Source organism: Psammomys obesus, unplaced genomic scaffold (genome assembly GCF_907164565.1).
Source record: "Psammomys obesus unplaced genomic scaffold, mPsaObe1.curated_primary_1811, whole genome shotgun sequence".
Taxonomy (NCBI): Eukaryota; Metazoa; Chordata; class Mammalia; order Rodentia; family Muridae; genus Psammomys; species Psammomys obesus.
Window position 1 is genome coordinate 4,496,630 of NW_026596039.1, and position 27,649 is coordinate 4,524,278.

General features: G+C 44.3%; 1 protein-coding gene across 1 annotated transcript in view; it reads right to left on the reverse strand.

Moving 5' to 3' along the window:
• The window catches only part of Tbcel (tubulin folding cofactor E like), a 60,373-nt gene extending 33,567 nt beyond the window's left edge, over window positions 1-26,806 (reverse strand). The window contains exons 1-3 of the mRNA XM_055622126.1: window positions 26,649-26,806; window positions 6,678-6,827; window positions 4,976-5,115 (exon numbers count right to left, since the gene is read on the reverse strand). Coding sequence (XP_055478101.1) covers window positions 4,976-5,115; window positions 6,678-6,810 — 273 coding nt within the window. The 5' untranslated portion in view covers window positions 6,811-6,827; window positions 26,649-26,806. The remainder of the gene's footprint in view (window positions 1-4,975; window positions 5,116-6,677; window positions 6,828-26,648) is intronic.
• Between the last annotated feature and the right edge of the window lie 843 nt (window positions 26,807-27,649).

Genomic DNA, 27,649 nt, shown 5'->3' on the forward strand with positions numbered 1-27,649 from the left:
GTGGGTCCAGGTAAAGGGCCCATTACCTCAGGGAGTCACACTTTACAAAGCACCTACAGAGTAGAAGTGACTTCGACAAATTGAAGCAAATAGTTTATTTAGTCTGTTCCCAAGAAAGCGTAGGATAGCTGAGTTAGTGGCACAGAGAAGGACCATTAGCAAGGACCCCATTCTGCCCAGTATGATGTGCTCTTGCAAAAATAAGATAAAAGGATACTTCAGATGACATTCTAGGCTACATATTTTTAAAGAGCTAAGATTAGGCCACGCGACTCTCTTTGAGTGTGGTCTCCCTCGCATTCTCAGCACCAGGTTAAGTGTATGTGTCTTCAACCCTCATTCCCAGGAGTCCTACAATCATCTATGTGTTCAAAACTGACTGACAACGCAGTACCACTCAGGGATGCTTCAGTTTGTTTCCGAGACAAATCAAACTTTAAAACATATTTATGCAAAAACCCAAAATGTCCAATATAGAACAATAGATAGGAGATAGATAGATAGATAGATAGATAGATAGATAGATAGATAGATAGATAGACGGACGGATGAATAGTTACTGGTGAAGGAGAAAGCATGATCACCAGTTTATGGCTTACTCAGCATCTTATACAATCAAGTAGAGCAGGACATTTGACTGGTCTAACTATGCACTCTGCGAAGTTGTCTTCACACAGCCTATCTCATTAACTCTTAATCTGCCAAATGTGACTTTTATTGTGACAAGTGACGCACTGAAGCTCAGAGATGCTGAATAATTTGAGTACAGTCCCACAGCACATGATGAGTATGACCTGGAGAAAACGAAAAGCAGTTGAAGAGTAGGTGGCATGGCCAGTCAGGACCAAGTGAAGAAAGCATGGAGTGATGCTCAATGCCTACAAATGTAGTAAGGTAATGTGGGAGTCAGAAAAGAGCAGTAGGAATTGATCTCAAAGTGTTAAAAAGGCTTGGTTCAAATCAGTTTCTAACACTTGCTAGCTGACTGGTTTCAGACATATCATTTAACCTTTCCAACTCTGTTCCCTCCCTGGTAAAATGGAGAGAGTACCCGGATGTTCCAGGACCGACCGTGTACAGGACTCCACGGGAGATCACCTGGGGCTGAGATCTGAGCATCTCTGTTTTCAGAGCTATGGAGGAGATGAGTAAAACAGAGAGACACAGGCAGAACAGGGGAGATGCAGCAGCATGAGGCCATGGCATCTGCCTAGTTTAGTGAGATTAAGTCCAGGACGGCTCGCAAGAGTCTGCCAGAAGGAGAGGCCCTCCCTGTTCATCAACTCTGCACACTAAATGTTTCACAAGTGAAGAAGTGAGCCACTCAATAAGGAAGATGCACTGAGCTGCTGTTTAAAGTGTGAGGGACCCACACTGAGAATATTCCCTTGCAGTCACCTCTGTGGGTAAATGTTACCAAACAATAATGCAGTACAAGGCTAAAATCTGACACCCAGGCTGTGACTACAACACAGCTTAATAGCTTGTACAGTGACCAACAGTATACGGACTCCGTGTCCTAAATACCAATGAGAAGGACTTTCATACAGAAGACAAGAAACAGCTACCAGGGGGGTGTGAAATTCTGCTTAATAAGTTCAAATAATAGTATAACACCAATAAATAGACAAAATGTAAAACCTCCTCCCTCTGTATTTCTGTAATAAAAAAAATGAGTAACTTAAAGGTTGTGCAATAAATCTGGGCTCTCTCAAGGCTAAGGGCTGTGTGATGTTCTCTGTACCATTTACACTGGCCGAGTGTTCAGTGAGGACACTGGGTATGGCCCTAACACTAAACTGGACACAAGCTTGGGAATCAGCAGGAAAAGTTATGTGTTAGAAACAAGTATTTTCTTTTAAAGTATCAAGATCAAAAAGGCTTCCTGTGTAACCTCACACTGATGGTAAGAGTTGTGAAAATACAGTGTTGGTTAGAGTGATAAAAATGTCTTTATGATGGAAAAACTTCCCAACAGCAAAAGCAACCCATCCACTGAACTTCTAAGGCAGTTCTTGGTATCTTTAAATTAAAAATAAAAAGACTCCCCTAGCTGGAATGAGTTGAGTTTGGTCATGTGCAAAAGCTGGACGATGAACTTGCGTTACCTCTGAGGCTTCTGCAGCTCAGCGTTTCAGAGGGGGTCCCTACCCTGGCATCTATAAAGGAAGAAACTAAAGGTGTAAGGAAAATGGGGAAGGGATTGATGACAACAATCTGAAATTTATGCCCAAGCTTTTCTCTATCTACCTCACTTGACTAGCTAACTCCTCCCTCCTCTCAAATACTTGATTCAATTTCTTTTAGAAAATGGTTTTGATAAGAAAAAGAAGGGAGAAAAGAGATACATTGGGAAAGGTTGAACAAAATTCTACCCAGCCAAAAATTCAAGTTGTAGCTAAAAAATGCAATTGCTTTATATACAGGTGCCCAATTAAGAAAGGTAGACACATTTTCCCTCCCTTGAAGGTATTACATTTCTCACCCATATGTGCTTTAGCCTCAGATATACAGCAGGGAGGAGCTTAAAAGAAAAGAAATGGCTCATAACATGTAACATTAGCGACCACTCAAACTCAAAGAGCACACTGCATTACTTAGCTCCACACTGCTATGTTAATACAGGCTGAATTCAAATGGGTTAATGTCTAGAGACAAATGATCTTTTTCATAATCAGACACATGGGTTGTAAGGGGATTGAAATGTGATGTCTTAAAACCAGTGACCTATGGATCATTTGTAGCCTGGCAGAGTTTAATTAAGGCAAAAAAAAAAAAAAAAATCAATACTCTTTTGCCGTTGGTTCTTCTCTAGTCTCTTTATGCTCTGATATATACTCTGTAAGACCGAGATCAACTACAGTTAGGAATAAGGATTACAAGGAATGGTGAGAAACCTGAAAGCAACAGGAGCAACAGGCTACCAAGTACATTGGAGGAGCTTAAACAAAGTGCAGAGACATTCCAGATAAATATGCAGCCCCTGGCTGTATGCAGTGCGGTCTGGGAAATAACACAGACCTGTGCTAAAGAAGAGAAAAGACTGGGTTCCTAGTGTAAGCTCCATGTGCTGGTCCCTCCTACAGACAGCATCCTTCGGAGGGGTGGTCACATCATTGAACTGCTCACCAGTGAGCAAAAGTTCACAGTCAGAGGTCAGAGGTCAAACACAGCCTGCGTGATGTTTTGTTATCTTCCAAACAACAAACATAGAGGATTCAGCAGAGGACAGAGTCAGAGGAGGGTCTGGTCTGAACACCTTCCCACCCCACCCCCAGGGCTACCAATCTACCAACGCTAGGGAGACAGCTTCAGCAGGACTGAGGACACTCACTGGTCTGAGGGTTAGCAAGGTGGCCTTTTCTGCCCCAGGGCAGCATGAGCAGATCATGTCTGGTGACTGGGTGTGTCAGGACCAAAAAAGTACAGATTAGGGTTTGTGAACAGTGAGATATGTAGTTTGCATATGGATAGAACTACTTCTCCAGCCTGAGGAATCTACGCTTCATTTATAAAGCAGGTGACAAGAACATTCAAGAACTTTGATAAAAATCTTATCAAAACAGGAACTATCACTAAGACACAGACACCAAATTTGACAGTGGAACAAACACATAAGAAAAGCTGAACAGTGTTCACAGGCTTTTCTTAAAAAAAAAAAAAAGAAGGCTGTTTTAGCATTTGTGTAGCACTTGATAGCTACAAAGTATTTCAAAGGCTAATTACTAGCCCCGTGTGCAGAAAGAGTTGCAGCAAGCGACCTTCACCAATCCATAGATGCAGTCAGTCATTCCTTAACAGAGTCAAGAGGCATCTAACTCTAGTGTGCCGGGTGGTGGTGATTTTAAAAAGGCAGAAATCATCACCAAAACCAACCTCACATTCTCTAGGAAAACTGTGGCACCTGTGAGTGAGTAAACCACCACGATGGGGTAAATCCTTTGGCGGCAGTGGGCAGATGCTCGGAGGTAACCTGACACAGGGGTGGCAACCCTGGTAGAGGCCAGCAGGTGACAGGGAAAAGAGAGCAGTGGGTTTGGCATGAATAGAACGAGGAAGCTCCCATACCACGTGCTTGAGATGCGCTGAGCATGGCAATGCGGGTCTAAAGATAGACAGGAAGTTCTAGAAACAGCAGAGAGCTGTGTGATCAGGGCTACTCCTCAGGACTCAGACCTTGGTTGCTAAGCAAGGAAAAGCAGGGGAAGGATGTCATGCCACAGAGTCCAGCATGATTCCTTCATACAACAGTCTGTGGTGTGCTGGGCAATGATGGAGGAAGCACAATACTGCGGGCAAGGGAAACCCCCTGAGGAAACTTCTCCAAGTAGTCAGAGCAAAAAATTATGAGCATAATTTAAGACAAGAGAATGAACCAAGTCGGAAGAACTTACACGTTGTGGTAGTTAGTCTGAGAAAATATTTTAATCAGGTAGGTAGGTAATGGTATCTATAGTAACAAGAAGGAACATTATGATGCTGTTATTGTGTAGTTAGAGATACTCTGAGGTCAAAAGGCATCAGTTTTATCAAACTACCTGACACTTGATTAATATAAGGAAAGTTCTGAGGGATTTGTCACAGATTTCAGTAACAAGAAAGTGAGTATGATCTTTGCTGTGGCAGAAGCTGCGGCAGAAGCAATTCTAAGTCAGTCTGTGGAGATAAGCAGAAGTGGAAGCAGGCTGTGAGCAGAGGACAGCAGACTGAGAAACTGAGAAAGCGGTTAGTGGGCGAAGCCTCTGCACACTCATTAACCTTTCAATCCCTGGAATACAATGTGTCCATGTTACTCACAGAAATAAGCACTGACTGAAAACTCACCACAGGTAGTTGGTGACTTGCTGTTTACCTTAACATAGAGAGCAAGAGAGAGGCTCGAGTGAGAACCAGAGTCAGCAGGATGTAAAGTGACGTAAGCATGAACCTAATGGTTACCGACGCCTTTCCCCAAACACTGGTGCGCAAGCTTTACCTCATGCCAGTCTTCGAGCTTGTTGTCAGAAAGATCCAGTTCTGACACATGTGCGCAGAAGGCGGCGATTTCTCTCTCATCTCCCGCGCAGGTAATCCCGCAGCTGTTCAACACGAGCACACTCGGGAGGTTGAGGCGATCTGAATCATTGGAAACACAGAACACGTGCTCCACTCAGCCTAATTCTTGCTATGTATGTTTATCCCCCAGGAATCATCAGGAAACAAAACTAGCTATACCTCCTGCATTCCAAGAGGGCCTACAAATTATAATGGGGTCTTGGAGCCTTGACTCCTAATGGGAGAGAGTTAAATATAGGCCAGGAGGAGCTCCTTAGTGCTGAAATCCCACCTCAGAGTCTCCTCAGCTCTGCTCCCCGCCAGGTACCTGGCAGTTACCAGCAACACCCACACTGTCATCTCCACCGCACATCAGACCCAGATGACCTGTGGTCTAGACCACCACTGACTGACCTCAGTTCTGTAGTTCTGAAGCGTTCTGTACTGCTCTTTTCTCTCTAATGCTCTTTGTAAAAGTTGTCTCAAACTACTAATGAGTTATCTGCTAAGCCACCTCTGTCAAGTTCGTGTGTTCAAAATATCTTCCTCACTTATGGGAAGATAATCAAAACGCTGTTACTTTCACTCCTGCCTACCAATTATTCACGTTTTATATTCACGTATTAACAGATTTTTTTTCCTTATGAAAATATAACCCTTCTTTTAAAATAAATTCCTGATTGGAGAAAAGGCTCCAGAATCTGAAATACCCCAAAACAGGGTCACCCAAATAACAAGTGTGACCACTGCCTGTTCTAACATGCATGTGTCAATAAAACCACTCTACTGCAAGGGATAAACATAACAACTCAACCACATTTTCTCCCTCTTGGAAAGAAACAAGAGCTCCTGAAGGTCATGATTTCTAACTTGAGGCCTTGAATTATATGGTTTTTCTACTAAGTGCTACTTAGTATCAAATTTCTCAGATGTAGCACACAGCCTGGGCACCAAACTGCCAGCTCAGAAGTCTAGTCTATAGAATGGACGACAGCTATACTGAGAAATGACTGAGTGTGGACCCTGAGTGCTGGAATAACCAGTGATTCCCTATGAACCCCCCCTTTAATCACAAAGAACTATTTCTAAAATCTCTTAGTGTCAGCTAAGATAAAAGGCTAGCGACAACCCACCTTGCACACGTCCCTCTCCTAGAATGCCTTTGTCTCCTCTCTAACCATAGTCTACGTTCTCCGAGGGCTTGTTAACCTTTGACCCTTTCCTGATAGTACTATCTTCTAAATTTCATTCTTAACCACTGTGGCTTTCATTTGGCTCAACATAAGCTACATTGTGTTATAGCCTCATAAATGTGAATGTCGTGAAATCTAATCCAAGAACCCATGAAGGTTCTCAAGGGCACAGGCCAGCCTTGTGCTATTCTGTACCCTCCAAGTTCCTTGAAAGGGTATGCACTGGAAGTATTGTATTAGTCTTGCCCTGTAAGGACAACTAAAATGCCTCTGGCTAATTTGGAAAAAAAATCATTTCTGTGAGGCTCTGTAAGACAACACTGGACTCATAGCATGCAGTGATACCCATTTGACTCATAATTCAAAATAAAGGTGTTCATTCATAAACAAGGCAATGTTGTGATCTAGCCTAGAGAGTCACCCACAAATTCTCAGTCCCACCTTCCTTACCTTTCATAGGAGAGCCCTGGGGGGTGGCCGGGACATGGACTCCCATCCCAGGACCACGGCGGTAAGGGAAGTTTTCAGGACTGTATTTTTCACACAACACTTGCATGAAACTTCTTCCACTAGGCTGTTCCATCTTCTTTTCTGAAAAGTCTACAAGAAACCGAAAAATCATTTATTCATGTAAGAACTAATTCTTGTTTATGAGGCAGGAGGCTGGTACTGCAGACGGGTGCAGCATGCTGCTACCTCAGGCCGACTTGTACTGTGGCAAGAGCACAAAATGTGAAGAGGACAGGGTGGGATGTGCAATATCACTAAAAAGCAGACCAGCATCTAGAGAATGGTGTCCTTCCAACCATGGGTAAACAAGGACATCTTTGGTTGGTTTATAAGGTACATGTAGGAATTAGAAAAAGGCTGAACAAGATGGTGTAGCCTAAACATGAGACTAATGTGAATAGTTCATATGAATCCTTTAATCCTGTCCTTTGAAATGTATTCTTTGCCCACGGTAACAAGAACCCTTGTATAAGCTGTGGCTGACAGGAGAGACACATCTGTGGTAATTCCAGAACTCTTTAAGATAGCCAGTGCTTTCCATCCGACCTTCCTCTTCCTGCCTCCCTTCATTCTTATAAATCAAAACAGGTGCCTTACTGGATCATGAGTCTAGGAAGTAAACCCGATGAAAGTGGAACATAAGCAAAAGGGACCAAGGTCCCCCCAAACTCCATGGACCTATGCTCTCATACCTTTGGAATTCCAGTGACAGATGATAATCTACTTTAATGTAAGCCACTGTCCTCCCTTTCCTGGCCACTTACAACTGGACCTAAGCCTCTGGTGTTGATTTCAGGGGGTTCTCTCTATCTGATCTCATCTCAGGGCCCACACATTCAGTAACTCTAGCATTTTCTCTGCACCCATGCACATATCAAAGGAGAGAGTACTAAACACGCTGACTTCTGACAGCCTGACAACCCCCTGCCCTCGGGGACTGGGCTACGCTCTACACGGTGTATCAGCCAGAATACAGGCAACTACAGTTCATCTCCAACTGCCAGCCACCACACTACTTTTTAAAATTAATCGATAAAAAGAAGAAAGATGGTGATTGAAATGAAGAAAAGGCTTAGAAGTGGCCCAGCAATGAGAGGACACAGTGGCCTACAAATAGTTGCCAAAGCAGCTCCAGGCTTGGATCACTGCATGCTCCCTTAGTAGCTGAGCAGGGTAGGAAAGAGCTGGCCTTTGAGGAGGGGAACACACTTGTTTGGTTTCTTTGAACCCAGTTTGGCACTTGGGTAATTTGATAGATATGATGGATCCAGGACCAGATGGAAAGGAATTAGGAAGATGCCACAAAAAACACAGGCTCAATGAAGACGTGAGCTAATATACCAGGAAACAAGCACTGAGCATGAGAGACTCAAGACTGCTTTAGCAAAAATGTTTTGGGGAATTGCAGGGGCCAGCAAAAGGAGAGGTGGGTGTAAGGCGCACCCTTGGGTTCCCGGTGCTGAGGATTAACTAGTATCTTTAATCAGTCAAGGGATGGATGATGAACTGCACTTCCTCTGTGGACAATGTGGCCACTTGGTGGCATTCTGGAGAGCATTGTAAAGTTTGGTGACAAATGTTGGCTGAAGATGGAGACTCAAATGTCGCATGGATATAGGACATGTTATGAGGAATAGAAAGACAAAAGAACTATGGGGCTGGGGAAAGAAGCGGCAGCAAGTCACAAAGAAAAGCAGCAGGAATAACTAAAGGGCAGAGGGCACAGTCAACAGGCTAGGACTTTGCTGAGAAGTGAAGGAAGATGGGATGTCAGGCCCCTCGGCAACCAGAGTAAAAAGCCATGGGCACTGGCACGATTCCCTCCCTTACGCTACTAGAGACTGGTTGGAGAGACGGTTCAGTGCTTCGCAGCACTTGATGCTCTCCCAGAGGACCCTGGTTTGGTTCTGAACACCAACATGCCAGCTCCAAACTATCTATCTGTAACTCCAGTTCTGGGGGATCCAATACCCACTTCTGGCCTCCATAAGCACCAGATATGCTTGCGGAACACATACACATATGTGAGCAAACACTCATAAACATACAAATAAATACAAATAAATCATTAAAAGCAATTAGAGATTTGAATTCAGCTATACATTAGCTAGGGAGGCGAAGGACTGGAAGACACCAGCAGGAACAAGCATTAAGGAGTTTCTCCGAGTGCTGTTAGATTCCAACCAGCTAATGCTTCAGGCTGCTCGCTGTGAGGGCTGACATTTATTTCCCCGCAGCAACATGCTTTACTTGTGCTTTTATAGTTAAATAAGCCAAACACCGACTCTTTTTCGCAGGCTATTAGAATAACTCTACCCTTAAACTGTACAGACAGAACCACTGTGGCATTCTATATCTTCTAGTTCTGACTCAGAGCATCAAGTGAAGCATGCTGTATATGGCAAGGGCTTGATGAATACTGTTGAGGATTACAATCACTCATCTCTAGAGTGCTGAGCAGAAAAGGCAGAGACTTTGGAAAGAGGGTAGATGAAGCCCCACTCAGATTTTACCACTTAATAATAGCTTTGTGACTAACAGCAAGATGCTCTACCGCCTGCAGGAGCAAATATGTCAGCACTTCCTTCTTTCTGTACAAATGAGCATACCCATCTAATTAGTATGCAAAATTGAATTTTTTTTGTCCTTGATAAATGGTAAAATTATATGTATACAAAATAACTTTTAAAATAAATCTTTATGATTATCAGGAAATGTCTGATTTATATATTTTATCTGTTCATATACCTGAGGTCATGTAAAATTTCTTGGATGAAAGGAGTCACAAGTGGAGAAAGTTTTAAAAAGCCCCAATCCGTACACTACTCGGCCGGCAGGGTCACTGGGGAGACTGCCAATGTGCAGAACAGCTCCAAACTACGCACTGCTGTTCTTTCTGGTGGGAGTTACGGGAAGATGGAAAACTCATGCACACAGCAAGTTTACACTCCTCACAGACTAGGTACACATGAACTAGCTCCTAACCTCTCTCTCCTCCTCACCCATGGATGACCTAAACCTGCCCCTCAAGTCTGCAGCAAGACTTTAAAGGAGGAAAACGCAAAAACTGCCTGTCTTCAGCTGCAACTGAGCAAGTCTACGGGACTTTGCACAATCAGTTGAGATGTTTACAACACACGATTTCACTGATTATATGTATATGTATATGTATATGTATATGTATATGTATATGTATATGTATATGTATATGTATATGTATATGTATATGTATATGTATATGTATATGTATAACAGGTCACCTTGGAAACACCTTCAACACCAGGCTGCACTTCATTTAATCCCTATATTTGTAAGCTTACACCTGCTTTAGTGCTATTAAGATATGACAGTTTATTCCACTGATCTGCAGAGTGGTAAGCGTCTGAACAGAGCTACCGTGCTTCAAGAAGTCTCCGACTGGCAGGTTCTTTGTTCATGTAAACTCACCACCATCAATAGCACACAACACAGCTCAGGTGCTCTGCCACTAGTGAAAGGCTCCAAAGGTCTTATCAAAGTCTGTCCCAAGCAGAACACCAGTGGAATTTTTAGAAATGGTTAACAAAACATCAGAGAAATTACACTGTCATCCTCCATACAATTGGCAGTTCAGGCGACTAAAGCGTGTGGAAGGTAAACTGTCACTGTGGCAATGCAGTGTTCAAGCACATCTTTGATGTGGAGGCTTCTGCAGCAGTTACAGCTATATAACTCAAGGGCAGCGAACTCGGACACAACTGAAATGCAGACCACACAGGAAACACAAAAGTAAATAGTGATTCAAGTGAAGGCAAGTGCCTGCGATAATAAACAACCATGGGAACTTGAAAGTTTTCCCTTGAGTCTTCACGCTTGAGAAAAACTCTTCCAAAGCCAGGCCCGGAGGTGCCAGTCTATAATCCTCACTTCTTGAGAGGCGGAAGCAAAAGAATCTAAGGTACAAGGCAGCCCAGACTACAACTGATTTCAAGGCTACCCTGAACTACTTACTTAGTGAGGCTCCATCGCAAAACAAAAATTATTAAAAAACGCTAGGAGTACAGATAGTGTCCTTGTTTGGCATATCATATACAAGACCCCAGGTTCAGGCCCTCGTACCCTAAAACAAACCAAAAACCGCTTTCAAATATTCGGGATATGAAAATATGTAGTGTTCTCTCTGGGATTTCAAAGTGACCTCCTTTACTGTCATTTACTGCAGAGCCTTCCAGCAAAGCAGGTGCTGCCCCCACAGACGCGTGGCCGTCCAACTAGAGCCTTAAGAGGGCCACATGGATCAGTAACACAAAATCTGCTCAGATCTGCTGTGTTTTAGGAGGAATGGTAGGTAGGAAAAGAAGACTGAAAACCAAGAAGGCTGAAAAAGGAGGAAATGTGCAATGGAAAGATCTTTAACTCAAGCCCTTTAAAAGGTTTGGGGGATAATCTATGACTTTCTGGAAGTAACAGGAGTCAAATTACACCTGTCTACCTCTGCAGTTGGCAGAGTTCAAATATATTTGTAAAACTGTGCTGAACTGGTGCTGGAAACCGGGGAGTCAGCCAGCTATCTTGGGGGATGCCACTGGTTCCATTACAGGTGGTGGGGCATGAGAAAATCTCAAGTCCTTTGTGCCTCAAGATCCCACTGCAGAATGCTGCAGCACCTGGAAAACGTCACAACAAAGCATGTGCTGGGGATAAGGTGTGCACAGCGCTGCCACCAGCTGGATTGCTATCAGAGCATCTAGTCTCACGAGAACACTGTCAAACAACCTGCCTCCCCACCCAAAGAGGGTGAGCTAAAGTATGGAAGTCAACACAACTGGGTTAAAGCTGACCCTGGATGCTAACGTTATTCAAGACACAGCCTCTGGTGGTAAGCAATATAAATACTGTCCACAGAAACAACAGGGAACAGTGTGCTTCATAAAGCAGAAATACTACCAGCCCCGCTCACAACTTCCCAGAGACAGAAATACCTCAGAGTGCTAAATGTAAAATCGAAACCTTATAAAAATAGAAGTATTGGCGTGTATGAGCACAGGCTACCTCTGAAAGGAAAAAAGAGAAAGAGTTAGAGGCAGCAGCAGCAACTGTCTCTGAGAGACGGTGGAAGAAAGGAGGGTGGGAGCAGAGGGGAGGCAGGGCAGAGAGGAGCCTTGAGCTGCTCTCTGAGGTACCTGAACTCAGCAGACCCAGGTGCTGTCTGTCACTTTCATGTAACATATACATGAAATATACAGATCCAATGATCTGTCAGGTTGTTAAATTATGTTTTTATTTAATAGTATAGTTTCTATTAAAAAAAGAAATTCAAGTTGGGTTTTTTGGCACGTGGAATATATAGTATTCTAGTAACTTTAAAGGAATGAAGAAGAAAGAAAAGAAAAATAGAATGAGTGATCAAATGGAAGTTGGTAGTTTTGTAAAACGCACTGAAAAAAGTAGAAGTGCACATACCTGAGCCTAGAAAGGAAACTTCAGCAGTGGGACTAGGAGAGGAATGTAGTCAGACAGGAAAGTGACAGCGGCCACCAGGTCCTACAGCTCCTCACTGCTGCCTCAAAGGGCAAATGCAAAGCTGGGCTCTGGACAATGGACCTGTGCAGGGCTGCAGGGAGTTCCTCAGCATGCCTTAGCCAGCCAAGAGCAATTACACGACCATACCAGGAAGCAGAGATGAACTCAGGAGCCTTCGGAACGTCAGGCCACCAGGTCACCACTGACTGGAGACCAACAAAGAAGGTCTTCCACAATGGAGCACTCTCGCTCGTTTCACAGTACTGTGATCATCAGTGGCTGGGGACCCGAGTTACACTTGAGGAATAAAGAAATAAAAACAACACCTGTCCTAAGCTAGGGTGGGGTGAAATCACCCAGAAGAGACTGCGTAAGTTATAGTATCACTTGATTTGGACCCACTTGCAAACAATAAATCAGACTTAACCACTTAACCAGAAGTAGGAGATGGTGGCACATCCGTTTATCAGAGGAAGGCAGCAAACTGCCCTCTGAAAGCCCCTGCCAATATTGGCATAAGAAGAAGGTAAACATTTGCCCACATGTGCATCGTTCACCTTTAAGGTTCTCTTGGTCAGATGATGTTTCACGCCAGTGTCGTTTCTTTCCAGTTAGATGTCTGCTTCCTTCCCAAGATAATCTGATAATGGGATTCACTCACAAACTGCTGGGGGTTAAACAACTGCCTCTCGTTTTCTCTGTGATTTCTTTTTGACCTTTAATCCCAATTAGGTCGATCTGTTCATTTATATATTAAACAAGTACTTCCACAGAGTGTATTTCACTTAGTGGGAATCAATGAACACACATGTATCAGAGGCTGAATCTGTGCTGAGCACTAAAGAAAGGGAGAAGAAACAAAATGCGAACCCTGCCTTCACAAGATTACCACACTTTGAAAGAAATATATGAGCCCCCAAGTCACACAGAAAGAGTAACGCGGGGGTTGAAGAGACTGTTCGGTAGTTAGAGCCTTCCCTGTTCTTGCAAAGGACCTGGGTTCAGTTTCCAGCATCTATGTAGTAGCTCCCAACTGTCTCTAACTCCAGTTCCAGGGGACTCTGTGTCTCTCCTGACCTCCAAGGGCTCCTACACACATGTAGTGCGTGCACAAACACACACACTCACACACACACACACACACACACACACTCATAAACACACACATATTCAGGTACATACATATAAAATGAAGTAAGCATTTAAAAAAAAACAACAACACAAGAAGTGGTTAACTTTTGGAAACATAACGAAATAGGTGAATCCTGGGCCATCTAGCAGAGGAGCAAGCTAGAGAACATTCTAAGTACTAGTGACAAAGGAACTGGAACAGGCAGGGAGGCCTGAAACATCAGAATCCAGGGACAGTAGGGGTGGAGGGCGCAGTTCAGGAAGGGGTTCAGAGCATGCTGACCCTGCTCAAGCCAGAGGTTATCCTGCAGAAGTTTAAAAAAAAAAAAGATAAATTTCACAGTGCTGTGGACCCAGTGCAAAGATGGTGTTCCTGATCCTACACAGCACTCAAAGTGCTGAGAATCTTCAGAGCCTTCCAGGGCAGAGCTGAGTTTGCTCACCTCAGGGGAAGCGACAATAGTTTCAGCACAGACAAGGGTGAGAGTCAAGAATAGTACCATAAGGAGAGTAAGAAAGTGAAGACAAAGATTATGGTGTGCCTGATATTTGAGAGGCTTGGATGGAAGTGGAAGAGATGAGCAATGGATGAAGAAAACCCAGAGGTTAAGAACTGTTTCTTTTTAAGGTCAAATGAGAAATGTGTTGGCCAAGTGTGTGTGTGTGAGGGGGTCTGGGAAGGTCAGCAGTAAGTGACAGGACAAAGCCTAAAGAAGGCACTCTCCTGGGTCATGTCCCACAATCCCCCAGGATACCGGCTTTCTTAATTTTTCCAATTCTTTTCCTTAATCTAGTTGATTTCCACTAAGTGTGGATTCCTCTTTTAACCTCATCACAAAACACCTTCTGGTTTTAACCCCAAACCCTGCTAGATCCTTCAACACTGCATTCTAGGAAGCTGCAGGCTTTGACTTGCTTCACTTTCTGAACAAGGGTTTCTGGTCCACAGCCCAGGTTCATTGCCACTGAAACACAATCACTCTAGGACAATGTCTGGATATGTTACATATATTTTTCTGCAGAAAGATGTTAAGACTCTAAAGATTACAGTCTGTTAATGGCCTTACTGATTTACACAACTACATTATCTGATCTGAACTTTTTTTTTACTTTCTATCTGAAAGTAAGCAAACAAGGTCCGTACTATACAACCTGCAACTCTCGCCATGAACATTCCTTCTGATAGCTGGGCTAGACGTTGCAGAAAGTGCAGCCAAAAGCCTTTCAGGCACAGCCACACCAGAAGACATCAGTGACAGACTCAGCAATCGGACCAAGCCTGCAAATGCACCTCAAGTTGTCCTTCCAGACCACATTTTCCAGGCTAGGGAGATGTGTATTTTCTACTCAAAGATTAAGTGGCTTTTAGTCACATAATTTTAGACTCTGTCTTGAAGTTCATGAAAAACTTTCTGTGTATGTCTTCCAAATGTCTTTCAAATGAACACCTCAAGGACATAGTCCAAGGCAGTAAATAGGTTGGGTCTCCTTCTGAATGACACTCCCAATTTAATCTGTACTGAGTTATACGCACTCTACCGTTACCTCTCTAACTAGATGCCCTCTTTGGATGAAAAGTAAGAAAAAAATGTATCAATTCTAATAAACTTGTAGAGCTACCCTGCAGAGACAAGGAAAGCCAACTTGTTAATTTAACTCTTCACATTCCAAATGCAAGACACGTCTGGGAGATAAACCATCATCAGCCCTTGCCATGCGACCATGGTCTTAGACCTGTCCAACAGTCACTCCATTCCCAAAGCCTCTGCGTCGACTGTATTCCACACAGCACCTTAGTGCAATGTGTGCCACGTCACCCTTTCTTGACTATATATGTGTCATATTAGAACACTGGCAGATGGGGTGTGAAAATGTGAATTCCTCAGTGTCTTCATTCCTAGACTTCTGCAGCACCACTTACAGCAACACGAACGTTAGACTACCTGACTCAAATTCCTGTGCTGGAATTAGTGACATCAGAGATGCCAAACTGTGTTTTTTACTGTCGGCCATACTGCACACAAGACACAGGTAGGTTTTCTCAGCTACAGGTACACATCAGCAAACACAGCTGATACGCACACTTGTTGTCCAGTGTATTCAAGCACAGAATGCCTGACCCACGTGTACTGCCCCAAGAAGGGAAACATAACAAAGCACCTCTTCATGCGAAACTATTCCAAAGGTATTAATTTCTAAGTACTTCCTAATGCTCGTAGTTTCTCAGTGACTAAAACTGTTGTAAACCTCCCATTAGGCACTTTGAAACAGAAAGCAAAACACTGCCCCAGACACTCGGCAGCCACACCACTGCCCCAAAGGATAGCATTTACTATTCTTTACTTTAACATCTCTGAAGAGATTCTACCCTGAAGCCCCCACAACCACCTCCTTCACAGAAAAGTTCACACACACCCCGAGCTTTCTATTTGACCCAGATCCCACCTGGACAAATTGAAGACTTTGTCATCACACTTACTCAGAGCAGGGTTAGACACATGTCCTCTTAAAGTGATGTCCCAAACCAAGTGTCTCCACACCAAGATTAACAATCACTTTAAAGCCTAGGCCTCTTCCACAGCCGCACTCTGAAACAGGCAGTGACACTTATCTGTATTTACAGCTGGGAAACTAGGGGATTTACTCAGGTGTCTGGGGCTAGACCAGCATGCTAAGTCATCTTTCCTGTAGCCAATCTGCTGAGCCATGCTGACTTGATAAAAAAAAAAAAAAAAGAATAGCTCATGTCAACAGTATACAGCACCACATGCAAATCCTAGAAGCAGCCCTTGCTAAGATGTATGAAACTGACTGCAGCCAAAATTCTTATTGTAACTACATCAAACTCACTGAACCTGAACACAAAACAGGAGCCCTGTCCTGCCACTCACCAGAGGGGGGAAAACTACTCTGTCCCCCAAACAGCAATGCAGACTTCCCCCTCTAGAATGGATAGCTTGTACACACTTTCTTGCAGCTGTGGACACCCAGGTTTGAGGTTATTACCCAAGTGTCTACAGACTACTACATTATCTCTGTGCTACAGCAGCAACAAGGGACGCTGTGGTGGAAGGCCAAGTCTCAGCAACAGACAGCTAGCCTATCATTCAACAGCTTCTGGAGATAACAAAGCACTCTGGTAACCAGAGGTTGCCAGATGTTTGAACAGCCACGTAGAGAGCATGCCAAAGTTTACACGTGGAAACACTGTCACCAGGTCCTTTCCAGTCTGGTGCTACCGCACTGCTGCCTGTGGCGGCGAGAGCTAACTCCCGAGCTAAGCTGCTTGGAATTAATGATGACAGAGTCCAGCCCCACCCCACTATCCTACCCCTGTGGCTGCAGACAGTTGCTGAAGACTTCCAAGCCTTCATTTGCTTATGCGTGGGCAGGAGTGATAGAGTGCCCTCACTTCTTCCTCAGAGGACAGCTGAAAAATAGAGCAGCACCAGTGAAAGCATTTAGCACAAGGGGCAACTGTCCTGTCTACTATACCACTACTATCATCTCCAAGTGACCAGTATCGGAAGGGAGAGTAACGGGCTGGACAGCTTACTTATAAATCACTGTTAAATACATTTGATCTGGCTTCTCAGGGCCCATGCTATGCCGATTACTGCCAACTAATGGGCATTTATAATGTCATTCCTTGTCAACTAGACAACTTTCTATGCCTTTCCTCCTACCTGAAGGATAAAACAGGTGAGTTGTAATAAATGCATTTAGAAGAGATCTGATTTATGAAGGATAAAATCCTATACACATGTCTCGTAATCATTTATCAAGTTTCATGAGGGCACACACTGCTAAATGAATGGAAGCTATCCTTTCATAAAGGGCACTTGGCTTCATAAAACTTATCCCTTAATTATTCATGATACCCACAAAAACCATGATCTCAGTAAGTCACTACAATCAGGGTTTAATAATTTAGATTTGTTTTCAACATAGTAGGAATAGGAAATCTATACTAATTTGCTTCAAACCTATGGATTAACAATGCCATGATTATAAATATAATAAAAGTATCTTCAAGAAAAGAATGTCTTTTTATTGCAATAATGGCATATGTCAATCAGGAAACAGCATTTGAAAGTCATTGCACTAAATTGTTCTCTTCTAATAGAACATTACTATGTGTATGACAAGGACAGTGCCAAAGCTAATGATCTAAAAATCCTCTCCAGTATTTCACAGCCCTACTCTGCACAGCTTCTGTGTCTTAAATCCATCTGTTTGCCAAAAAGTATCTGCAAGTCAACATTCAGAATTCCTGTAGTTACTTGTGGACATATGCAGAGGGTCAAAAATGTGAGTCACCCAATGAGAGGCTGGAGCTGAGGCAAATAGGGTGGGGCCTGCCTTCTGCTTTCAGCTCCCATACTGTAAACAAGCTCCCATACAACAGACACGGGGATGCAGTCAGGGCTGGATTTTTTCATGGGTTTTGGGCTTCCACTGATGTCTCCAAAGACTGGTGCTGAAATGGCATTTGCTCTCAAGACATGGGAGGCTCTGATGTGTCTCAGTGGAGAAAACACACCCCAAAGACTGTTTCATTCAGATTTAAGTCACAGTGCACAGAATTCACTGGGAACCAAGCAAATAAGCAAGTGTCTTAAAAGAAATAAATATAGAAAGTTTAAGTAAATAAATAAACAAATCTCCAGTTTTGCTAGAGAAACACTGTGTTGTAAGGTGTTTGTACCAAGTATAGTCATGCTAGTCACAATGAGAGTTCTTGGCAGTTTAGAGGTGTTTTTCCCCCACAGCTGTAGGGTTTTAAACTTTTGCGTATGTGTGCAGAAGACCACTGAGATTTTAATTTTTGCCTGGTTAGTTGAGAGTAAGCATCTTTTACATAATTTTATTAGACAATTGAGAAGAAAAAAAAAGGAAGGAAAGAGGGAAGGGGGAAGGAGGGAGGGAGGGAAGGAAGGAAGGAAGGAAGGAAGGAAGGGAGGGAGGAAGGAAGGGAGGAAGGAAGATAGGTAGATAGACAGATACATAGATACATAGATAGATATGTATTGTCATTGCTCATTTGACAAAACATATCTTCAGGGTCACAAGCTCACAGGAATGAACCTGTATTTTCTGTAGGAACAACTGTTCTATATGCCCTAGCTCAGGGTGACTTTGCAGAAAAACATGAGAACAACAAAACCAACTTTACTTTGAGAACAACTCAAGGGAGAGAAGAGACCAAGAAAAGAGAACACAGGCCCATGTAAATAATGCATGAAGGGGCAGAGAAACCCGCAGGAAAAACTTAAACCAGTCAATAATTAATACTGGAACAGCGAATATACGTCTGGAAAAAAAAAAAAAAAGAGGGCAGAAAAGAAACTGAATGCCAACCTCAAAGCACAGGAAAAACCTCAACTCAAAGACAAAACACAAAAGCAAGCTTTCCCCCAAAATAAACAGGCACTCCTCCTAAGGACTGCTCTGTGCCCTTGACTTAGACATCACAACAGAACATGTGTAACACAGAAAGAAGGTGGACAGCGGGATTAAAAGCTTTTGATATCAACAGACATTAAAATACAAAAGTCACACCTGAAACTGGAAAAAGATTGTGATATACATAAAATATAAATAATTGTTTTTAAAAAGAAAAATTAAAATCCAGTGGAAAAATAGATAAAAGACACGAGTAAGTATTTAACAGGAGATAACTCTCAAATGGCTAACGGAATTACATAAAAGATGCTGAACCTCCATAACCCAGACAAAAATGAAAGTCTCAGTGATCTCACACACGTACACACACACACACATGCACACACACGTTTGAACCCCGAAAGCTCAAGAAATGGGAGGAAAGTACCCCTACACTGCAGAGAACTCTGTGTGGCTAGCAGGAGTGCACCTGGAACAGACACCTTACAGCAGAATGTATCTCTAGATGGCAAAACTGAAGATAAACACATCACTCGTCATTTTGAGACAAAGTCTCGCCATGTTTGCTCAGGCTAGCCTAGAATTTGTGATCATCCTGCCTCTACCTCCAGAGTGCTGGGATTACAGACATGCATCACCAAGTCCTGCCTGCACGTCGCGTACGATCCATCAGTTCCAGCTCTCAGAGAAAGTTCTAGAGGAACTGGCAGATGTGCACCAAGAGACAAGGGTAAGGATGCCCATAAGCATCACTTTGAAACTGCTAATATCCTGGAACAAATGAATCCACTACAACATACACGTAAATGAAATGGCACACAGCAATGGAAATTAACAACAGCTCATTAAGCTTCCTCATCAACACAAATACATTTTCAAAACAATGTCGGGGCTTGGGGATTTAGCTCTGGGCTCAGGCACCAGAACTTACAGGAAAAGTGATATATAATATTCATATATATATATATATATATATATATATATATATATGACTGTGTGCACATATGTGTGTGTGTGTATGTATGTATTCTAATTTATACAAACTTTACAACACGAAAGATAAACATCATGTCAGGTCATATACCTCAGTAGTTAAAACAAACAAGCAAGCAAGCAAACCAATAAACTCCAGTCTGAGAACATAGATCAGTTAACAAAGCACTTGCTATACAAGCATGAGGACCCAAGGCGGACGCAAGTTCCATCTTCAGAATACACAGAGAGAGAGAGAGAGAGAGAGAGAGAGAGAGAGAGAGAGAGAGAGACAGACAGAGACAGAGACGGAGACAGACAGAGCATAGGATAACTAAGCGCCCTTGGGTGGGGGACTGTGATCAGAAAGGCCTGGGGTAACACCAGAGAGGGCTCTTCATTCCTTAGTCTGCCTGACTGTTCTTCCTCTTAGTATCCCACCCACACCTACCTCTGCCTCCCTGTTTTCAATACTTTACTCCAGTCAAGCCATCATTAACCTTGCTAGGACCTCCCCAAAGGTTTCCTCACTGGCATCTCCTAACTTCTTGTGATATAGACAAAATGTAAGTCAAATGATATTATTCAAAATGCTGTCGGCGTCCTTTCTCACTTAGAATAAAACCCAATCTCAACCTTGCAGTCTTCAAGGCTTCCTTTACTCAGGCTTCCTGAGCTCTGCTCTCGGCTTATCTTTCTAACCCCACTTCCCGCCACTCTTTTCCTTGTACTTCTAAAGCTTGCCAAGCTGATTTCCCCTTTGTTTTATCTCCACATGCAAGTGCCTCAAACTTAAACACAAATGTCACCTTTTCAAAGAGGCTGCCTCTGACCCCCCTCCAAATACAAACACAGTATCGCTGTCATCACGCACCGTCTCGCATCCTCTTCCACTCGACACAGCACTTCTTGTGATCTGTTAGTGCTGTTAAGTCTCTACCACAGTGAGGCTGTGTCAGCCCCATTCTGTCTTACAGCGGAGCCTGGCACACAGCAAGTACTGGGTGGATGAATGGAAAAGTGAACGTTATTCTGAATACTGTATCTACTGATAGTATCGACTGTAGTATCTACTGACAGTGAAATAAAAATCAAGTAGTTTGAGCCGGTTGCAGCGGTGCACTCAGGAGGGAGAAGCAAGAGGATCTCTGTGAGTTCGAAGCCAGCCTCGTCTACAAAGCAAGTCCAGGGCAGCCAAGACTACACAGAGAAACCCTATTACCAGGCCACAGAGGAGGACAATGCAGCCAGTCCTGATGAGAACTGATAGGCTAGGGTCAGATGGAAGGGGAGGAGGACTTCCCCTATCAGTGGACTTGGAGAGGGGCAGGGAGGACATGAGGGAGGGAAGGTGGGATTGGCTGGGACACAAAGTGAATAAACTGTAATCAATAAAAAATAAATTAATTTTTAAAACTTTAAAAAAATCAAGTAATTTGGGGAGGCTTACAGTAGACTGGGAAAGCATCATTTTAAGAACAATCTTAACACTATCTGCAATAGAACTCTGGGCCACACTCCTAAGGATGTGTACCTTTCCTTGTACTTCTAAAGCTCGCCAAGCTGATTTGGGTGGGTGAATTGCTCATTAAAGTTTCACAAGATCTTGAGTTTTGAAAATGTTAACTACTTAAATCTCCTAGGGGTTAGTCTCTTTCTCTCTCTCTCTTTCTTACTCTCTCTGTGTATCTGTGTCTGTGTGTATATGTTTTTCTGTCTCACTCTGTCTCTCTCTCTCTTTTGTGTGTGTGCGTGTGCATGCACGCTCACAATTTTCTACTTTGAGAAAAGCACTGTGCTTAGAAAGGTGCTTCCAGGAGCTAGAGAGATGGCTTGGTGATTAAGAGCATGTACTACTCCTCCGAAGGACCTGTGCCAGGAGGCTCAGAACCACCCGTGTCTCATTTTAGGGGATCCAATGCCCTCTTCTGGACTTCCGGGCACCTGCACTCACACACACATACATACACATAGGCACACATGTATATATAGTTAGAAATGAAATCTTTATTTCTAAAAAGAGTATGCTTCATTCAGTTCTCAGTTCATTCTGATCATTAAGTAATTCACATAAGTTACCTCTCGAGACCTGTGTCCCCAGCAGTCAAGTGAAGCTATCCATTGCTGTTTCAGAGTTGTTGTGGAACATCTGAAGTAAAGTTCTTTCAATGAAAGCATCTAGTAAAGTGGCTAGTATATAGTAAGGCATTAATAGCTTTTATTGGGAACACCGACAGAAGGAAAGTCATGGCAAAGAGCCTAGGATAAGTCAAATCAACAATATCCCTCCCTTGTGAATGGACTATTTACACACAACAGTTCGGATCAATCAATTTCATGACCAGTATGATGTTGTTAAGCCACTTGTTTTCACAACAGCAGAAAAAAACCTGAGTTTACTATGCACATATGCTGTATTGTTTGCTATTACTATCTCATTTAACTCTCATGACACTCATAAAAGGCACTATTAACCCCATTTGAGAGATCAGAAAAGCCAAGCAAAACAAGGCTTGGGTCATTTGACTAGTGATCGACAAAGCCAGGACTCCAAGGGAGGCTGACTTCAAAGCCCTAAAATTAAAGCAGCCTGTTGAAATAGGACATTGCTCACTTCGTTAAACATCATGTTCGCAAAATCATTTGTGTGTACCTGCTACAGTTTAAAGCACCATGCTAGGTTGGTGACTCTTAAATTTTACTGGGCAGAACAATCAAGGGGCAGAGTCCTAAGACATAGATTTTGGTTCAGAAGCCCAGGGCAGAATAAAGGATCTGCTTTTTAATTTTAAGTTTAGTCGATTATGACTCATTTGTTCTGTGAACTATGCTGGCTAGCTTCAAGATTCTACGGTGTTAGAGCCTCCCGATTTCTGGGTATTTCTGAAACACGAATGCAAGCACAAGACTTCACATGAGAGAGGGCATATAAAAGGAAAGGAGAAAGAACAGGATTTGACAAAGGAAGGGATCCCGTAACCCTCTTAGAGGCAGAGAGAGGCTCAGTGGACAGTAATCTGGGTGGGAAGACTATCTGTTTTGGGAAATGGAACGATGGTCAGAAGAACACTGAGGAAAGCTGGAGAAGGCCCTGAGCGTCAGCCTTACACCAGGTGCTTTTCCTAGTGCCCGCACGGGAAAGCTCCTGGCTAATGGTTTTTGTGAAGAGAAAAAGAGTAATGGCAGCCACATTTTCTGTAAGAGTTTTCGCTCACAAGGCTGGGTAAGATCAGGTGGAATCAGAGTATCACACATCAAGGCAGCTGGCCTACCACAGATCTAAGCCCCAAGAGAAAAATCAGGATATGGCCTCAAAAGGCAACTCCGTGATAAAATGCATGCAGGGCACGGCTCAGGAGTACTTCTCAACCCTGAAACCCAAACTGTAGCACTGTCAGCTCCAAGTTACTTTTCAGAACTCTTCCTGGAGCTGGGGATAGTGTTCATTTGCCTAGCATGGGAGAAGCCCTGGGTTCAGGCCCTGGTACTACTGGCACAGGTGGGGTGGGTGTACAAGTTGTTATCTTATATAACTGGCTGGACCCAAAATCTAAATAAACACTCACTTTCACAAGATACAGTTCGGAATAAGATGTGAGCAGACGGACCTCTGAGTAATCTACATACATGTTACACCATTTAATTCTAACACACACACACACACACACACACACACAAAACATTATTCAGAGCAACACAATCTCATTTCTCACAGTATTCTAACAAGCATCAGATGTCCAACTTCCAAACCTTCAGCAGTTTGGATGCAAACAATACAAGGGCAGAAGAGCCTTCTATTGATTAGAGGGTCAAGAGGATGAAGAAACACTTTAAAAAGGACACAGGATCCAACCCAGTGAATTCAAAATTGTTTATTCACGTGTACAAGTGATTCCAAGAAAAACGAAATGAATGAAGACCTTCCTTAGCCATCCCAACACCTGCTACAAAACAATCTTTGTAACAAGCAATATTTAGCTGGTGAGAAGAGACAATGTTTAAGATGGTTCACACATGCTGACCCAATCCTTCCCAGCAGCAGCCACACCACAGCCAACAGTGAAGGCAGCAGGCCTGTTTCATAAGCCCCAGTCTGCTGGTGGCCTGTGCTTCCACGCGTCATCTACAGAAGATGGGCTCCCCGGACAAGGTTTAACTTGGGCAACTTCTCCTAGTGACAGTGCCCCTCAGTTTCACCTTTATCTTAAGTGTACATCCTGTCACTGGTTACTGAAATGAGGCAACATCCAGTGGCACGCCACATCCCGCGGCAGCAGGCTGTGTAACAACTTCCAAGGGAAGCAGCAACCTATGAAGGGCCCTCGCTTTGTTCATCCACACCTATCAACGGTTATTAGGAATTAATACTGTGTCTCTGAGGAGTTCCTCTCTTTTGTGCCGATACACAAGTGTGTTTGCAGATGTGATAGCCAGCAATGGAAGTCAGCCATCTTCCTTGTGTTTTGAAACAATCTCTCACCAAACCTGGAGCTCACTGAGTCAGCCCCTGGGATCTTGCCACCTTGACTCCCCAGTAAAGCTGGGATAACAAGTGTGCCACTGTACCCAGATTCTCTAGGAGGGTGCTAGGGACACCGGCCTTCACGCTTACACGGCCACACGTTTACTCACTGAGCTACCGCCCAGCCCTTCATCTCTTCTGTAAACATTAAAAAAGTACCTTCCTAGGAGAAAGTTAGGTATTATCTGACTAAAGGTCATACTCAAAACTGATGATTAAGTTCAACGTGTACACCAACACACGGACTTTATATCCTTATGCAGAGGGGAAGCAAACCTGCCATCTAGAAACTACTAAGGAGTTCGAGATGGAATCAAACAGCAGAAAGGCAAATCAGTGAGTCCTTAAAAAATAAAAACCCTGATTTTATTTTTATGTGGTAAAGAAGAAAAAGAAGAAGTATGCATGTACGTATGTGGGTGTATCCGTGTGACTATACGCTACATGCGTACGGGGCCAGAGGAAGGTTATGGATCCCCTCGGAGGTGGAGTTACGGGCACTTGTGAGGCGCCTGCCGTGAGTGCTGGGAACTAAACTCTGGTCCTCAAGAAGAGCAGGTGCTCTTAACTGGAGGCATCTCTCCAGCCCCATAGGTAGGTGTATCTTTTTATACTGCAACAGTAAAATAAAATGTCTGCTTTAAGTATGACACACAGATAAGGCGGCTGAATGGAAGTAAGGATGTATTTCCAGGGCACAGCAAAGGACAGCGAAAATCAAGACACACTTGCACCCACTTTTATCAAAACTTAGCATCATGGTACTTCAGGAAATGGGTCAAACGCATTGTAATACCTGATGACCTGAAGCCCTCAGTTGGCCCATGAGATGCGCCCAGCCACTTGGAATGACACCTGCTTGCCAGAAGCTTACAGTATAGAAACACTGACTAGCCAAAGAAACATGCCTAAAAATGGCATTTTTCTAAACCACAAATTGTGACCTGTGAATCGATCTGGTGGAACTCTGTCAGCATTCTTCTTTCTGACGAAAGAAAACGGAATATAGCAGAAGTAGGCAGAAGGCACCTAACAAGGGTAAAGGCTGCTTTATGAAGCCAGACGTGTGGCGCCTCATGCCTTGAAGCTCAGCCCTGGGGAGGCTGAAACTGGAGAAATGCAGTAAGCAGCAGGCCAGCCTGGGCCACAGTGAATTCAAGGCCAAATATACCATGATACTCTGCATCAAAACAAACCACAAGACCCACTACCTTGTGCAACATTTCATTCACATGTAGGTGTATGCAGTAGGTCATGATGTCCTCATTATTGTGAGGTTTTTGGGTTTTTTTAGATTAGGAAGTCATTATACAGAGAACTAAGTCTAAAGCCAAAGGACCCAGGCTGACTAACAATCCTTAATCCTCAGCCCCAGTTCAAGCTCTCTGCTCAAGATGAGCCTATGGAAACCTATTCAAGAGCTAGAGACAGAGAGACAACAGACACAGACACAAAGACAGAGACTTTAACAGGGCAGGGGCAAACTGAGGCAAGCCCATGTTTGGACGCCGGGCCTTGACACCTTCCCCAAAACAATCTGCTCAAGCTCTCTTCGCTCTGGATGGACCCACGGCAACCTATTCAAGAGCTCCTTGACACACACACACACAATGGCCACACAAAAACAGAGAGAGGACGGACAAGTCTCAGCCAAGCCCATGGCTGGCCTTGCGATCCTGCCAGCTTCCCAACAGCCCCAAGGCGGTGCCTACAAACTAGTGCAGCTAAGCAACCTTGGAGCGAAGCTCCTCCTTCCTCCACTGACTGTCAACAGTTCGACTCCTCCAATCAACTTTTCCTCAACTACAACTTCTGCAATCACTTCCTGTGACCTCTTTAGAGGTGCAATCCCCGTCCCTTCCTTACCTGTCTTCCTACTAGCAGTCCCAGAAGCCTGTACTTTCTATTCTTAACACACAGCTTACCTCAGATCCTTTTGCACCATTCCCAAGAAGCCAGGATAAAGTCTCCTGGAAGCTCCCAATCTTAATACGACTTGGGGCAAATGCATGCTCCCCAAATTCCTATCAAACTACATGCACTGAGCGGTCCTGGAAGGGATAGGCCTAGTGAACAGGAGTATAGGAACCGCTGCTCTTTCTCACTAAGACACCAAACCTTACAGGTGGGGACAGATCCTGACTTGACACATCTAGTTGTTTTCATCATTTTCCTTGGATTCTGTGATTCCCACCCAGGGAGCATCTTCCATGTCCCAGGCCTCAGGGAAGCTGAGAGCATCTGGCTTGCTCCCGCTGCCCAGCCTCCCTCCATCAGTGCCCTGGCCGCCCAGGCCTGGCCTCCTGCCCTCAATGCCTCTTTTGGGAGAGCTCGCCTTGGGCCTCCAGCCCGAGGAGCGGCGGCCGGGCTACACTCACCCCTCGGCCCGGGAGGCGGCGGCTCCTCGGGCTTCGCCTCCGCCCGCCCGGCCACCGCCGTCGCCGCCTCTCGGCTTCCGGCCTGCTCCCGGCCGGCCCCGGACCGGCTCCGCTTCACCACGACCCCCTCTCTAGCCTCCGGAGCCCAGTGTCCTGCATTGACCCGGAAGCAGCTTTCCGGAGACCCCCCAACAACAACACGTGACCCCGCCGCACGTGTCACGTCCGCTGCGTGATTGGGAGGGGCCGGAGGAGCTGAGCCTCCTAGAGCAAGCTGCGGTTGCCATAGCAACCCGGATGATGGCATCCACTTAGAGTTGATCAGAAACGCACTCCTCTGCTTGCTTTTCTTACCCGGGAGCAACAGGGGAGCACCCCCAAGTCTAAAGACCAATCACTTGCAAAAGAAATGTCCTTGAAGAAAGGAGCCCTGTACTGAACCTGGCCAGACACACCTGCAGTATTGGCCTGACTCAATGTGACCCTGACTATTTGTGACACTACCTCTACCCGACTTCACTGGCCTCATCTATAAAATGGCCTGTAAGATCTCTATACTTCATATACATCTAGGTGTGGGGGACAGTCTGACCTTGATTCTGTGCCCCCTCCAGTCCTGTGGCACCTGAAGCCTCCGATGTTAACATTTACAGCTTTCGTCTGTTGAGTGTTTTATAGCCACAGCCACTGAACACACAAGTTCTTTCAAGACTCCCACAAACCTCCTAAAGGGCATCTTTTGTAGACTTGAAGTAGGGAAGTCGAGTGATCTGCTTGAGACCACCTGCTTAGTCAAAATGGCCGAGTTGAGATTTGAAACCAGGTCAAGCTAGCTCCAAAGACAATATGCTTCATGCTGGGCCATGCATGCAAGGCCCCAGCTCCAGAAGCCTCACGCCTGGCTGTTTGCTTCTGTGCTACTTTATTCATTTCTTGGCAGACACTGCCCGTGGGATAGAGATGGCGCAGGCTCATCCTGAGGAGGACTCAGCCTTGCACAG